The sequence below is a fragment of the Theobroma cacao genome, chromosome 10 (assembly GCF_053813885.1).
Source record: "Theobroma cacao isolate CCN51 chromosome 10, ASM5381388v1, whole genome shotgun sequence".
In the NCBI taxonomy this organism is placed as follows: Eukaryota; Viridiplantae; Streptophyta; class Magnoliopsida; order Malvales; family Malvaceae; genus Theobroma; species Theobroma cacao.
This window is the reverse complement of record NC_142648.1, coordinates 28,045,588-28,061,960: the sequence shown is the minus strand read 5'-3', so window position 1 is coordinate 28,061,960 and position 16,373 is coordinate 28,045,588. Positions and strand designations below refer to the sequence as shown.

At 33.5% G+C, this 16,373-nt stretch overlaps 1 protein-coding gene across 1 annotated transcript; it reads right to left on the bottom strand.

The window, feature by feature from the left end:
* Positions 1-694: 694 nt before the first annotated feature.
* Positions 695-3,092, bottom strand: AZG1 (AZA-guanine resistant1). Its single transcript, XM_007011184.3, has one exon. It carries the CDS (start codon positions 2,714-2,716, stop codon positions 986-988), a length of 1,731 nt encoding a protein of 576 aa, XP_007011246.2. The 5' UTR covers positions 2,717-3,092; the 3' UTR covers positions 695-985.
* Between the last annotated feature and the right edge of the window lie 13,281 nt (positions 3,093-16,373).

The following is a 16,373-nucleotide window of genomic DNA, read 5'->3' as shown; positions in this document are numbered from 1 at the left end:
AGATGAGTTAGTTTAACAAGTTGGGTGTGTGTGTGTGTGGAGGGGAGGATCAAACATCAAATTCTTTACACATAATATGTGTTGGGTTATCTCTAAATGTTGCTTTGTTTACTGTCCCACTTTTGATGCTTTTAAGGCAATAGTTATGACAGATTGGCTTGTTTCAAACACCATTGAACATGCAAAACAATCCCCTTATCTGCAAGTAAAAAAAATATTGGTCACAAATTGTTTAGAATCTTGCTTCATTGCTTGATTGCTTCAATCAATGCTTTGTCTCACCAAAAAATTATATATAGTTTTGCCAATAGTTTGAAAGTTAAAGGGAGATTCCAACTCAAACAAAAAAAAATTCTTCTTTACAACAAGAAATTGGAGTGACCAATTGGACAATGTCTAGCACCCAAATATTGAATTTCAAATTATTATAATAAGAAAAATTTGCAAAGAAGCAATGAAAATATCTATTAAAATGCCCCACAATTTCAGTTGTGGAAGTAAAGTGGTTGCCTACACCATCCATCCATGTCCCAATTTGCTTAAAGTTGAAATATCAATCACCATCTCTTTGACCAAATAGGGTTTTTGGACCCATGACTAGTCTATTTTAACAATGGAAAATAACAAAATAGAAATATGCCCTTTTATGCTTGTCTTTTTTTTTCTTGAGAAGGATACAAGGAGAATATTAAAATTAGAAAAAAAAAATTGATAGAACTTTCATTCTAGAAAAGAAAATATGTGTACCGGAATATTTGACTCAATTACAAATGCATTATCTCTTGCCCGATCAAATACGTAAATGAGATATCAAACTAAATAATCAAATTCGCAAAAATATTTACTAATTATCTCTAATATGTGTGAAATGTGAATCCATTTCCTTTATCCTATTTCTTTTTTCTACGAGTCTACGGGTCTTCCAAGATAATTGTCTGAAAAAGACAAAAGAGAAGCCTCTTAAAGTGTTGTCTCCCATGGCGGCCTAAACACGATCAAGTTCAACTGCTTTTACACTTCCATCTTCCCTTGCTTGCTCGTGTGCCCCATTGACTCCAACACCACTCCTTTCTATAGCACCATGCTTGGCCAAGAAATCTGTCGCCCAATCCCAAATGTTTAACACAATGTAAGTTCCAATCCCACCAATTAAACCATAGGCTATTGAATAGGTCAAAGGCATCAAAATCAATGTCACAAAAGCAGGGATTGCCTGCCTCATGTCATCCCACTCAATTTCCACCACAGCTCTCATCATCAACACGCCCACCAGGATTAGCGGCGGTCCCACTGCCCAAGCCGGTATCGACGCCAAAAGTGGGGTGAAGAAAAACGCCAGGAAAAAGTATCCCGCCACTGTCAACGCCGTCAGCCCTGTTCGTCCGCCTTCTCGTATTCCCGTCGATGATTCAATGAATGCCGTCACCGGAGATGTCCCGAGCAATGATCCGACGACGATTGACATGGCATCGGACATGAAAGCAAAGTATTGGCCCTCGAAATCACCATTTTCGTCGGTAAAACCGGCGAATCTAGCCATTGAATATAATGTACCAGTTGTGTCTAATATGTCAACATATAAGAACGTGACCAAAGCCTCCCAAAAGTAACCTTTACCTATAGTTTTAAAACTCAATGCCCCAGCTGTACTTTCAATTAAATGGATATCAACAACCTTTTTAAAATACTCATGGGCTGCATCACCGGCAACAGTGTCGGGAAAAACCGTAACTTTGGTGTGACGAAACCATGAGACGGCGGTTACAAATACTATACCATAAATCATAGCACCTTTTATATTTTTCACCAAGCAATAAGCTATAATCACAAAACCTACAATTCCAAGCCATAATGTGGGACTCTCCATTCTGTCACGTAAACAAAAAATGTCACCTGATACAGTACCTCCAGGCAATAAACTACCGGTTCCGTTAGCTGTCGTTAAAACCGGGGCAACCGAAGTCCGAGACCAACTCGGGCAGCCTCCAAGAGTCACAAGGGTCGACGGGTTATACCCAACTAACCCGATCCCTTGGTTATTTTGTAACCCGATAAAAGCGAGGAAAAGCCCGATACCCGCCGAGGAACTGATCCGAACCGGTTTAGGAACCAACTTAGCTAACTTGGCCCGGAACCCGATAGCTGAGATGAACAGAAAAATTAACCCTTCTATAAAAACTGCTGCTAAAGCACTCTTATAAGGGACATTACCCGACCCATGATACCCGACCACGGTATAGGCAAAATACGCATTTGTCCCCATACCCGGTGCCAAAGCCAGGGGTAAATTCGCGAAAGCACCCATAATTACGCAGCCAATAAGAGAAGAAGCGACGGTCGCCACTATGAGATCTTTACGTACTTTCTCCAAACACGAAGCGTAACCCGGGTTGACCGGGTCGAATTTACACGACACGTCGGGCTGGACCACTCGTTGAGTTGACCCTGTGCAGTTGGATAACGGAACGGAAGGGTCAGAACACAGAGGGACGCAATCCGAGACGCTGCAGGGACCTCCGGAGTCGGCGAGGATGGAAGCGTTGACGGCTAAGATGTAGGCCATGGTCAGGAACGTGGCGGTGCCAGCCCGCAACTCGGTCGTGAAAGTCGAGTTCCGTTCGGATAGCTTGAAGCGTTTCCCGACCCGGCTATTGGCCACGGCTGAGTTGAGCCGAGTTAGGAAGTTTTTGGGTGGTGGGTGAGGCTCCATGACCATGGAAAATCAAAAGAAAAACGCTTGGTTAAAGAAAAGGGTTTGCTTCTATATAAACATTGAACAAACCAAGATGAAAAAAACTCTGGGTTTTTATGGGAGTGGGGTAATTTCGATGGCAGAAGATGATTAGTGGAGGGAAGGGGAAAGATTCTATAGAGAGAAGGCGAGAAGAAGGGATCTTTTTATATATGGGAAAGTATCTGAAAGCAGATGATGATGATGATGATTCTTCCTGATTTTTAAGTGTGAACCCACGACAGGTTCATCCACACTTGCTTAATATTTTTTCTTTCTTTCTTTCCATATAAATTAAAGCAAAAATCTTTGGCAATGAAGGAAAAAACCTCATAACCATGGCGACTAACCCACGTAGACTCATTTTTGCGTAGACTCAGACTAAATAAAAAAGGTAAGGAAAGGACAAGTGTACCCCATGATATTTAATAGAGTAAGGATAATATTTCCATTCGCAGTTCTCTTGGTTTAACATAAAAGTCCATGATTAACATGTTTGGCTTTGCTTTCTTTCTTTGTTTTAATGACATAATTGTAATTTTCTTTTGTCGATTTCGAGTTTTTGATTGGTCTAATTCAAAGGAACCTTTTGATTTATCGACAAAAGTATTAGTATATTTTAAAGTTTATATGTGAAAACGTGACAGAATAAATGGAAACACGACTAGAAATAAAAGAAAAAAAAAAAGAGTCTATCAGGTAATAATGAGAATTAAAGTTGGAATTGGGAAAAGGTTCGAAATGTGCACAGCACTAGTGGGCTACTATTGCAACTTGACGAACATGTTGCCAATTTTGAAAGGAAATATGGACAAACATATTACAACTTCTCAGTTGACTTTCTTCTCAGAAACTCTCCATTTTCCCCCATTAAATACCACCTTCTTAATACCCTTTTTTTTTTCCAAAGTGCCAATAGCAATGGACTATGACCTGTTTCACACCTTGATTTTGGGTTCCCACTCTTTGATTTCTGCTCATTAATCCGCGATTTCATGCTCATTACATCAGGTTTGAATTTGAGAATGGGAGGCCATTTAGTGTCAAAATGTATTAATTATATTTTCCCCCATCATCTTAGGATCTGATAAATTTCAGATTATTCCCACACCCTTTTGCTTTGCACCTAGTTCCAAGCCATTAGTCAGTAAACCTAGCTGTCACAGTTGGTTGATGAACCTGGTTTGGTTTCGGGGGTCAACAAGACTTACCCAAATTTCCATATTCCATTTCCATGCACATGGCTTCTCTTTCTTCTTTTCCAACCAAATGGTTAGACTGACTTTTTTGTTTTTTACCTTGTTTCCAAGGGAAAGGAGGAGGAGGAGGAAGATCATCCGCATTATCATTTGGAGATGACTTGTGCAGGCCAGCCGGCCAGGGGCCCTGGTTATCATAGATATGTAAGACAATTAAATCTTTTTGCAGCATGGAAGGTGGCAACTTCACGAGACCAATGCCTTCATTGGCCGGACATTGTACTTTCTTTGTATTGAATGCTTCATCTACTTCACCAAGAGCATGATGGCAACTGAAATCAATTGCCTTGAATGTAAGGGTAATGCCTATTTTTGATTGCCATTTCAAGAACAATTGGATCATTCACGAACGATACAAAGATAATAAATAATGTATTCATCGATATTTATTTCTTATGAATCATTGACTGTTCATATTTAAGATATTTTGGACACTCATGAGTTGTTACTTTCTTATTAAATCTTAATTAGACAAAGATGGGGCCAAAAGTTTGGCATGCCTGCACTAATTGGAATATGAACTTAATTGATAACAACTCTTTATTTCTTCCTATTAAATATGAGATTTTAGGTTAAAATTAAGATCTTACTTTTTCTAGCTCTTGAAATCTCAAAGCATGATTCAGTGTGGAATTATATGGACTTTGATGTTGAGACTTTCTTTTGTATGATTATGACAAGCACAAAAGAAATAAAATCTAGTTTGTGAGATATGGTATATATAAAGCAGTAATTGTCTCTCATGGGGGCCAAAAAGAAGTTTGCACAAAAACCTTACCATCTAAGGAAGTTTTTGATTTCTTTAAAGCCAAAAAGATTGCAATGTACATGAATATCGACATATAGTTTAATCTTTACTTCTCTCAACCATTTGTCTCATAATCTATTGAATATCCTTGACAAAAGGCAATGTTAATGGGGTGAATTAAAGGGTTAGATATCTCTATAACATGACCAATTTTGGACCCCCCACACATCTTGTCTAGTTGTACAATCATGAAAATACTTCTAAGTGCTTTAATTGACAATATTTTAATGCACAAATTAGGTGGGCAAACATTAGTTTATGAAACATTTTCTTATTCCTTAATCATATGGTCTCATTGAGTCCCTACTAGCTATAGACAAAATGATAAAAAAAAAAAGGTATAATTTTTTTTGCAGTTCATATGATGGCAAAATTAGAAGAAACCAATTAGAAAAATGTGATTTATGGACCCACAACTCTTCCAAATTGTGGTACTTTGAATGGCTCTGAAGCAGTGAATGGCCTTTTAGCTTCTCTTGCATTATGAGTTTCCAAGGTCAGGACAAAGCTCTTGCCTTTGGTTAGTGAAAGGTGATGTGAATGAAAAGTACAACTAGCCTTCAAATCAAGTTCCTTCTTATTATCAATTACTAATTGGTTGCTTTGGGACTCAAAACATCTTGATATATTTGTGGTACATAAATTTCATAAGATAAATATTTATAATTTTAAAAATATTATATTTACGAGATAATATTTTATATTTAAATGATAATATATATGTATTATACATTGATGATGTATCATATATAAACTTTTTAAAAAAAAGTTAAATATTTAGTCCAATAGAATAATTTACGCATATTATCATTTATTTATTTTTAATTATTTACAATCACAACTTAAATAAAATTTTATTATCCCCATAAAAGCTCTCTATAACTTGTGTGATTCTCTCTATCACCAAGTAAAAGAGAATGGAAAAAGGAGTGTAAAGAGTATTATCCTTATCCCAACCTAGTATCTTTCACCCCCCCCTTTTTTTTTCCCCGAGTGTTGACACATATCATGTGAATTTTACCCCACTTTTAGGTCTCCCTTTTGTTTTCCCCTTTGTTAAAGCTACCCTGTGAAGGGACACTGTACTTAAAACCTGTCATTGGACTGGTGGGCTTGTGCACAACTTATAGTTAAAAAAAGAAGAAGGTGGCAGACAATGAAAATTTTTTTAACAGCCTAGACAATGATTGGAACAGAAAAAATCTCCAAGAATCTTGATGAGTGTTACATAAAACCCAAATATCTTATCTTGTATTAGACTTGAAATTGACTGTGGATAAAGAATTAAGTTCACATTAGATGAGAAACGATATCATATTACTGAAAGTGTTAAGAATTCCTTTTCGAGTTATCTTATATATCGAGATTGAAAAAAGTCATAATTCAAAGTGATTTGACACTCCTAATGATAGAATATATATAAATAAGTGAATCACAGGGATACATATAGTTATTGAAATAGGGAACTAGTAGATTCCAAAGCCTCTACCACACAAGGCTAGGGCTTTCTTTGGGTATAAGAGGTGGACGTGGCTAATTTGAACATGAAGACCTATGGAATCTGTTGATAGGGTGTCAAGGCATCAACTGGATATTTTGGAATCTAGGAATCAATTAGTAGGAAGCTAAGGCCAAACACCATATTGTGTCGCTCACATATCATCCATGGCAGAATGTCCCCACACTAGACATGGTTCTGTTTCCTTCAGGCCAAGTGGGCACCCTTCTTGATTTGTGCTTGAGAGGAAAAAAAGTGAAAACCAAATCATTTAACAGAGGTGGCAATTATATCCTTTTGCTAGATCTAGTTGGATTTGGTTCGAGTTAATTTAAGTTTGAATTCAAATTTGAGTTATTTTGAGTTTGAATTTATTTTAAATTAATTGAATTGAAATTATTGATTTTTTTTATTAAATCAAAATCGAAGTCGAATTCAAATCAAATAGTTTTTTCGAGTTTAGGGTACATCTAATGGTTAACTTCTTGGTCAAATAACATTAAGACAAATTATGGATAAAATTGGAATAAAAAATCAATTTGAGAATGGGAAAATGGGTATCTATTGAAAGGATTGTTTGGAATGGTAGTTAAAGGCTTGCAAACTTATTAAAGCAAAGAGATGAGATAAGATGGAAGGAAGGGGAGGAGGATGTCAAATCAGATTTGGAAGTGAATGATGCTTTGGCAAGTGGAAACCTCATCTGAGGGCTTGGATGGAGGCCAAATTCTTTTGTTTAAAGGTGACATCTCCTTTCAATTCATTTGTCTTCATTGTCATGGGAATGAGACAGTGGGCGGGAAGAACAATTTTTATATCTTTGGGTATTTCACCTTTTCTAATTTGTACATTATTTGGACATGTGGGCTCGTCATTGCTTTGCAAACATATTTTTTCAACTTGGCATTAATCTTCATATGAATCATTCCCAATGCCACGCTTTGCCACCATGGTACATCATTCAATAAGGAATATGTAGTGCAAATGGCATATGAAATTAAATTTCATTTCTTGAGAGAGCTCCAAACATTCTCTTTCAAAATTAGGTATGTTTTTTTTCTAATTTTTCCATTATTTTATTTACTTTTTTTTGCCCATTAATCTAGATGCACACTTTTTCTTTTCTCCTTTTATCAATTTCCACGAAGTTGTTGATGCCTTGACCTTTTTTTCCTATTCTAGAAACCCGAAGTAATGTATACGGTTACATTAATTATTTATATTTTTCTTTCATTTTTCGTAATTGCTAAAATATTAAAGGAAAATATGATTGTGACAAGTGATAGGGAAAATTTTATATAGTCAATAATAAGCTCATACTGAACTTTGGTATCAAGAGTCTTGTGTAGAATGGATATTGGATGGAGAGAGGAATACGACGTTCTACTATCTTTCTACGGTAGTTCATAGTAATAGGAATCAGGTGGCTGGTTTGATGATTGATGGTCAATGGGGGACGAACAATGATATTCTTAAACAACAAGCAGTTTCTTTCTATGCAGCCATCTTTGGTTGGTGTGATACAACTCTTTTGGTTGGTAGTTTTGCTCGTTGGCGGCCTATGATGAGTCTAGATGATCACGCTGTTCTGCTGCGACCCTTTGAGATGGAAGAGATTAAAGTAGCACTGTTCACTATGAAGGGGCTAAAAGCTCCTAGTCTTGACGGTATTCAACCTTTCTTCTTCCAGAGAGCCTAGGAAACAGTCAAAAATCATATTTTAGTATTTGCTAATCAAGTGCTGAATGATAGATTTTTTCCTTTAGAATTCCCGAAGGCCTTTATTATTTTAATCCCAAAAAAGGACAATCCGATGAATATGATGGGGTTTTGGCCTATAAGTCTGTTGAATCCTACTTATAAAATCTTGACTAAACTGCTTGTGAATAGATTACGTCCGCTCTTGCAGGAGATGGTCAGGCCTTTTCAGAGTAGCTTATTGCCTGGTAGGAACAGTAGTGATAATACTGTAATTTACACTTTTTAGATTAAAAATTTTCACCAAATTGGGTTCTTACAGACCTTGAGTATTAATGGTTCATAATAACATATCTTGATTAACATAAATAGCTCTTTTATTTCTTTTCCTCCTTACCCTTCATTTAAAATATGGGCTTTTGGTTAACAGTTTTCCATATATTTTCTTGTTTCCATAAAGTAGAAATATACATAAAAAAATAAATGCTAGTGGTTTAATCTTTATTATCAAATTCATAAACTTGGTGGTTCTTTTTTGCATTGATTATTTAAAAATGAGATATAAATAATAGCAGTTCATGATAATAGAATTTTCACATAGATTCATACATATATATATATATATATATATTTATGGGAGATATATGCTTTTAAATCGTGCAAAGAGACATAAAAGAGGAGTAAAACTTGTTTATAATAACACATGTAAACCTTGATGAATGCTAATGATGATAATTTTATTTCTTTACTTTTATATCACATTTATTTGTAAATCAATTTGTATCAAAACGCAAGTAGGTAACATTTTTAATTCTGAAAAATATAAAACATATACAGAGGGCTAATTAAGTAAAAAAGGTTCAAATTTAAAAACAGCTGTAAAATCTAGTAAAGATAAAATTTGGTTTGGCCTTGTTCTATTTTGAACTTAATAAGAGAGAAGAAAAAAGAGAAAAAGAAGGGAAGAAAACCAGAGAGAGAGAGGAACGGCTGAGAGAGAAAGTTAAAGGAGAAAATAATAATAAAAAAAGAATTTATATGCCCAGGAGCTGAACGGCGTCGTTTGGAGCAGTTACACAGACACCAAACCCTGTGTTTTGAGCCCAGCCTTGTGGGCTTTAAGGGGCAGATATGATGCAAGCAAGCTTGGGCCCTCCTCAGACCTGCAATTTGGGCTAATCCTAGCATAGTAAGGTAAAATTTTTTTCCTCTTGGTTTGCAAGTTTATTTTAATTGGCTTTGGGTCTAGTCCATCATATTTAATTAGAATATATTTTAGTTTAATTTAACTCATTTTAGAAAGAGTTTATATATATACTTTATTTTTGTCCATTTTGGTGTTAGAAAATCAAAATAAACAAAATCAACCAAATAATAATAATAATAATAATAAGTGAATGAGAAGGATAGGAAAAAAAGGGGAGAAATATTTATATTATAAATATATTTAGGTACTCAAAAAATAATAAAAAATATACATGATGTAAATATAATTACTATAAAAAATGAAATTGTTATTTTAAGTGATCTAATGACAGAATTTCACTTAAAAAGGGCAAAGGGTTGTCTTTTTTGAGTGGATTTCTTAAATGTAGAATTTAAGATGAATTTTCATCGAAACGTCGGGATAAATTCGAACTCTATACTCCAATACCCATTAAGTTAAATAATCATTGTTAAAATATAATAAATAAAAAAATACATGATGTAAACATAATTATTATAAAAAATAAAATGATTATTTTAAGTGATCTAATGATAGAATTTCACTTAAAAAAGGGCAAAGAGTTGTCTCTTTCGGGTGGATTTCTTAGATGTGGAGTTCGAGACGGATTTTCACCGAAGCGTCGGGATAAATCCGAACTCTATAGTCTAATACCCATTAACTCAAATAATTATTGTTAAAAAATAATATACATTACAAATAATAATAAATATATGAACAAGGTAATAAATCACATTAAATTATTAAACATATTATTGCATGAATAACGAACCAGCTAAATTAAGAAACGTGTTCATGAAGATATCATCCTTCTATCATGTCATAACATGCCACGTTTATCTTATTAATGGAGCGGGAATTCGGATGATGAGATTTCCTTGAAAAGCTCGTAAAGACGAGTTCTTTCTAAGATATCTCTAGGTAAGAAAAATTTCGAGACTTCACCAAAGTGTTGGGATAGTCTACAAACGATTTTTTGATAAAAGATTACCGATCTCATCATTTAAAATTGAGCAAATCATAACATCATTTTACGATTGCATCATATGCATTTATGAAACAGAATAAAAGACTCAATCAACTAATATAATAAAGGATTAATTAATAAGCAAGTTTTAAGGAAACATAGGATTAAAATCAAGGGTAGGCCACAATAGGATAACTTAAGATTAAATGGTACCGTTCGTGGAACGGGCGCCACAGAGGTGTTAACCCTTCTCAGTGCATAATTGCATTCTCGAATCTATCTTTAAAAATCGTAGACCAGTTCTCGTTCTTTCGACGAACCTAAAATTAATTTAGGATTTTGTCGATTAGGACCAAGTTGATAGATGATCAATCGCACCTAGAAAAAACGATTGGTGGCAACTCCTAGTTATTTTGCTTTCACCCACGTCTAGCGGTCAAGTTTCCAGACCTGCACGTTACGACAAATCTAATCAGGAAGAGGAATTGGATGGAACTGGCTCTATGTACCAAATGTCCATCATCAAGCAACAAGTTAACAAGTTGATGGAGCTCTTGAATGAAAATGGTCTGACTAACAATGATAGTAAGAGCATTTCAACAAACACTCTGCAAACAAAGCATTAATTGGTAAATTCAATTTTTGCAAGTATTATTTTAGCCACTATTGTTTCAACACCATCAATAGTATGCCTCTTAAGTTTAGATATGTAAATACTATCATGATAAAACAAGATTCTTGGATTGTTGACTCAGGTGTAGCTAATCATATCTATTATTCTTTAAACAATTTCATCTCTACAAAACTAGTTACCAACTATTTTGTTCAATTACCTAATAATAGAAAAGTCGTTGTCACTCACATAGGAATGGTCAAATTAACTTCGTTACTAACCTTAAAAAATGTCCTATGTGTATCTAGGTTTAAGTTCAACCTCATATTTGCAAATCAGCTCACTAGCTCTAAGAAAACCTATGTTCTTTTCACTAGCATGTATTATATTGTTCAAGACATTCCCTTATGTATAGTGACTAAGGTTGCCAAAGCTTCTTCAGGCTTGATAAGAAAGATGAACAAAGCTTGTCCAAATATTGTTTTGATAAACTTTTCAAGTTATTTTTTTGTTTTCTCTATCAACGCCTGTAAATGAAATCTATCTTTTGGAAAAGCAAAGAAAGTCTCTTTTAATATATATACGTTTAACATTCATACTCTGTTTCTCTTTATCTTATTGGTGTGGTTGGAATTTAGTGAAAGTAATGACATGCAAATGAAATTTGCTAAACACTGGCTTATCCTTTTGGTTGATATTTTAGATAAATGGCTTTTATATTACTAAGCCTGAATTGTTCTACAATCAAATACATTTTTAGTGAAACACTACAAATATCATTTTTATCATATTTTAAGGTAGTATTTAGCCTATTTACAAAGCTATTTATATATCATACCATTTTGATAATATTGTAGTACTAAACATAGATGGAACAAATGTAGCTGAAGATCTCAAATCATTGCTATGAGATCACTTTTTGTTATATGAGGTATACAATCCTGCAAATCAAAGTGTGCCTTGTTTTTTGGATTGCAACTTGCTCCTTGATGAATGCAAAATAATTTTTGTACATTTTATAACAAATGTTGTTCGAGCATATGTGTGATACCCCATCACACATTAGATATGAATGCAATTGTTAAGATTTACATAACAAATCCAAGTCTATCACTACTAGCAACTTGATCTTTAGCTTTTGAGGGTCACATGGTTTAAGCTTGAAAAGTTGTTGGACCAATGCTTGGACTTGGGTCGTCATAAATGGTATCAAAGCATGAGCCAACCCGATGTGGGCTTCCACATTGCGCTAGTGAAATCTTAGTCTTGTGAAATGGGCCTTAATCATGATTGTGATGTGATAAGTGGCCTTAATGAAGACATCAAATGTTTGAGTGAGTGGGATTATGATACCCCATTTCATGTTAGATATAAATATTATTGTTAAGACTTATATAACGAATTGAAGTTCATTATTACTAACAACTTTGAGGACCACGTGATTTAGGCTTGAAAAGTTGCTTGGCTAGTGCTTGGACTGTGGTTTAGGCTTAAAAAGTTGTTGAGTTAGTACTTGGATTTGGGTCATTAAAATATGTCAAATAATAATTGAAAGAATTATATAAATGACAAAATTCAAAATTGTTTGCATGGATTCACAATTTTTAACATCAAATGTTTATAAAATTTTCAAACCTCATTGTTTAACACAGGGGTTCTTTTAATTTATATTAAAGATAAGTGAACTTGAATGAATTACAAGGGTTTAAATTTATTAATTTGTTCCATATTTCTTTTGCAATTCAATTTTTTATCAAACTAATTATTAATTGGATCAACAAAAGTGGTTCTTTTATTCCTTTTCTTCCATAAACTTCATTTGAAATATGGGCTTTGATAAATAGTTTTCCCATTTATTTGCAAACCAATTTTTATCGAAACAAACACTATAACTCAATTAATTAAAGTTTATTTTATCTTATTTCATTTGTCACATTGAACTTTAAACACGAGTATTGAGTAATATTTTTACTTCTAAAAAATATAAATATATTCAAAAGACGAAAGAAAAAATATTCAAACTTAAATCACATTGCGTGGGAGAGATAGAATTTGATTTGATGTTGTTTTATTTTACGTAAGTGAAAATTTAAATTGAACTTATGGTTATTCAAAATAAACTTAGAATGCATTTGTTGTTTATAAAAAGAAAAGAACAAAATCTAATCAATGGCAGCAGTAAAGCAAAAACATGAAGCATTTTAAGAGGCACATAGTACTGGAGCTTAGCAGATAAAATGCATAGATGGAATCTTAGGATTGGAAACGACTAGGAACTCATGGAGGTTTGCAAATAGAGAAAATGCATTGGCTGCTTCCCACATGCCTACAAGAATGAATTGATCAAAATGGTGTCAACTCTTAATAAACCAAAAGAAGGTAAAAGAACTCGAGCTAAGGTACGAGATAATCAAGTTTCTTAAAACATTGGAATTTGAAAAGAAAATAATCATTATATTTCTATTGGCAGTGAGTCCATTTGGCTTAGTGAAATTCATCATCAATTCTTTCTTTTCATTGCTTCAATATTGATTTTTTGATTCCTAATTCTGATAGAAGAAATTTTGATACATTTTATATAGAAGTAGGAGGCTCAAATTCGATAAAGCCAAAGAATCTCCATTTTTTACCAGGGTTAATACGAACACCATTAGGTTTGATAGTTCCAAACCTCTTGAAAGCCTCGTGAAGTTCTTAAACTTTCGTGTTTTTACATAAGTTTTTAACAAATATGGATGCCTCTTCCAAGGCATTGACTCTATTTAGATTATTCAAACCCTGAGAGACTAAAGTATTTGAATTTTCTACTACAAAAGAATAGGCAACATTATTCTGAACTGCATAACTTGTCTCAATGACTAGCATTGTAGGGTTATTCCAGTTAGCCTATTGATCAAACTCTAAGGAAAGGATCGTTGCGATCTCTTGATCTAGCATAAGCTCAAGTTTGGTTCGCAAAGGATCCGAGCTCTGATTAGCATGAATGTTCATGGTTTCTTCATCACTAACAAACATCAAAACATCATTAAACACAAAAAAACCTTCTTCTTGGGGAGCAAGAAAGAATAATTGTTTGAACATTTCGACCTTGTCATTCTCCAAAGTCATACAATCGATGACCAAAACAAGAACTTCACCGTCAAAAGAATCTTGGGAATAACAAGACAGAATGTCATACTTCTTGGCATTCGATGAGAGAAAATGATAATATATGGCTCCCATGGTTGTCACATTTCTCGTAAACCCATCTTCTCCTAACCAGCTAATCTTGCTTCAATCCTTATTAAACCTGAAAATGAGCATCAAGATATCATGGGGGATGTGGTAATATTCCTCCACAAAGGCTTTAACCTCAACTGCTGTAGCCATCTTTGCAACTACATGAACAAAACAAAAAGCAAACAGAGTAGATGATATGAGAGATTTTGTTTTGTAAACAAGGTTTTACAAATTTAGATTCAAAATTTTCACCTTCTTGGGTTCTTATATATAGTGAGATGACATGACAACCTAATTGGAATGGGATGAATTCTCCCACGGTAAGGGAAAAAATGGAAGAAAATGGAATATTTTCAACAACTGGTCATTAATATAGCTAGAGTTGGTTTGTCTAATATCAATATTATTTGATCATACTTACTCTCTAAAGCTCTTTTTTATTTAAATTTATTATATAATTAAGATTATTTTATTTTTACTTATGATTTATAATAAAAAATCTTTTACTTAGATTTTTGCTTCTAAAAAGTATGAACATTTATAACAAAAAAAAAGGTAAAAAGCAATTCATACTCAAAGTACGTGAACTAGAATGGCAAGAAGGGATTTGATGCCATATTGGTAAATTTCCATAATAAATTGATTTTCCTTTTTTCACAATTCAATTTTAATCAATATAAAATCTTAACATGGTAATAGTAACGATTCATTTTATTTTATTATATTTCTTTTCCTTTATATAAGCGGTGAGTGATATTCATTATAACATAACTTTTTTATATGTTTTTACTTCCAAAAAGTACAATTTATATTACATAAAAGTGAACTTAAATGAATTATAAGGGTTAATGCGAAACTTATAAATTTGTTACATATATCCATTGCAATTCAAATTTTATCAGGCTAATATCTCAACTTGATCAACAAAAAATGGTTCTTTTATTTTTTTCCTCCATACCCTTATTTAAAATATGGGTTTTGGTTGTCAAGAGATACATAATAACTGGAGCATAGTAGATAAAATGCATAGATGGAATCTTAAGATTGGAAAAGAATAAGAATTCATCAAGGTTTACAAACAGAGAAAATGTGCTTTGGTAGTTTCTCACATGCCATGCCAATGCAACAATTTGGTGTCAACTCTTAATAAACCAAAACAAAATAAAAGAACTTAAGCTAAGGTATGACAAAAGCAAGTTTCTTACAACACTAGAATCTGAAAAGAAAATAACCATCATATATCTATTGTCCAAATACTGTCTTGATAAACTTCTTAAGTTTCCTTTTGTTTTTTCTGTCAATGCCTATAAAACAGGACATAAAACCTTTGGTTTTATGGTATTATAGATTAAGCCATGCTCTTTTGAAAAGAATTAATGTAATACATCAACAACATCTAGATGTTAAGTGTTCCAATGAATTACTCTATGAAATCTACCCTTTGGCCAAGCAAAAAAGGCTTCATTTTCCAATTCATACTCAAAGCTCCAAAATTGCCTTTGAATTGGTTCATGTTGACATATGGGGTCCATATGAGACTCCCACTTTATCTAGGCAACATTGCTTTCTCACCATTATGGATGATGGAAAACAAATAAGATGTTTTGACAATCATTCCTTTTTTAAAAGGTTTATTCAAAAACAGTTTAATCTCTATATCAAATGCTTAAGGTTAAAAAATGGCAAGGAATTTAAACTTACTGAATTATTTGCTAAAATTAATCAATTATCATGTATGGATACCCCTAATAGAATAGAGTTATTGAGAGAAAGCATCAATACATTCTGATGGTGGCAAAAGCCTTAATGCATCAGTCAAATGTTCCCATTCACTTCTAAAAAGATGCAGTACTCACTACAATAAATATTTTTAATAGAGTACCAACAAAAATCCTTCAAAATAACTCCCCATTTGAATTGTTATAGGCAAAACCTCCATCAGATGACCATTTTAAAGGCTTTGGGTGCCTATGCTTTGTGTTTACATTGATACAGTACAAAAAAAAGGTAGACAAAAAAAAAGTTAGTACATGCATTTTCATAAGGTACCTTAACAATATAACAGGGTGTAAGGTTTATGATCTTTGTGCACAAAAGATCCCAACATCCAGAATTGTTGATCTTTATAGCAAAGCATACAATATCCTAGTTTCATTAAACACCTTATATGCATGTTGGTTATTTTGATGAATTTGACTCAAATTTCTCAAATTATCCTTATCAAGACCAAATTTTTGTTGAACTACACTCACCCGAACATATATCATCTTTTGAACTCCCTTCCACATCAACTACAAGTAATTCTTCTCACAACCCCTTTAACAATGATAGTATGCCTACTACTAGTGATATTAA

Bases quoted from the DNA above. Each gene is read 5' to 3' on its own strand.
- AZG1 (XM_007011184.3), bottom strand. From the start codon at position 2,716: ATGGTCATGGAGCCTCACCCACCACCCAAAAACTTCCTAACTCGGCTC.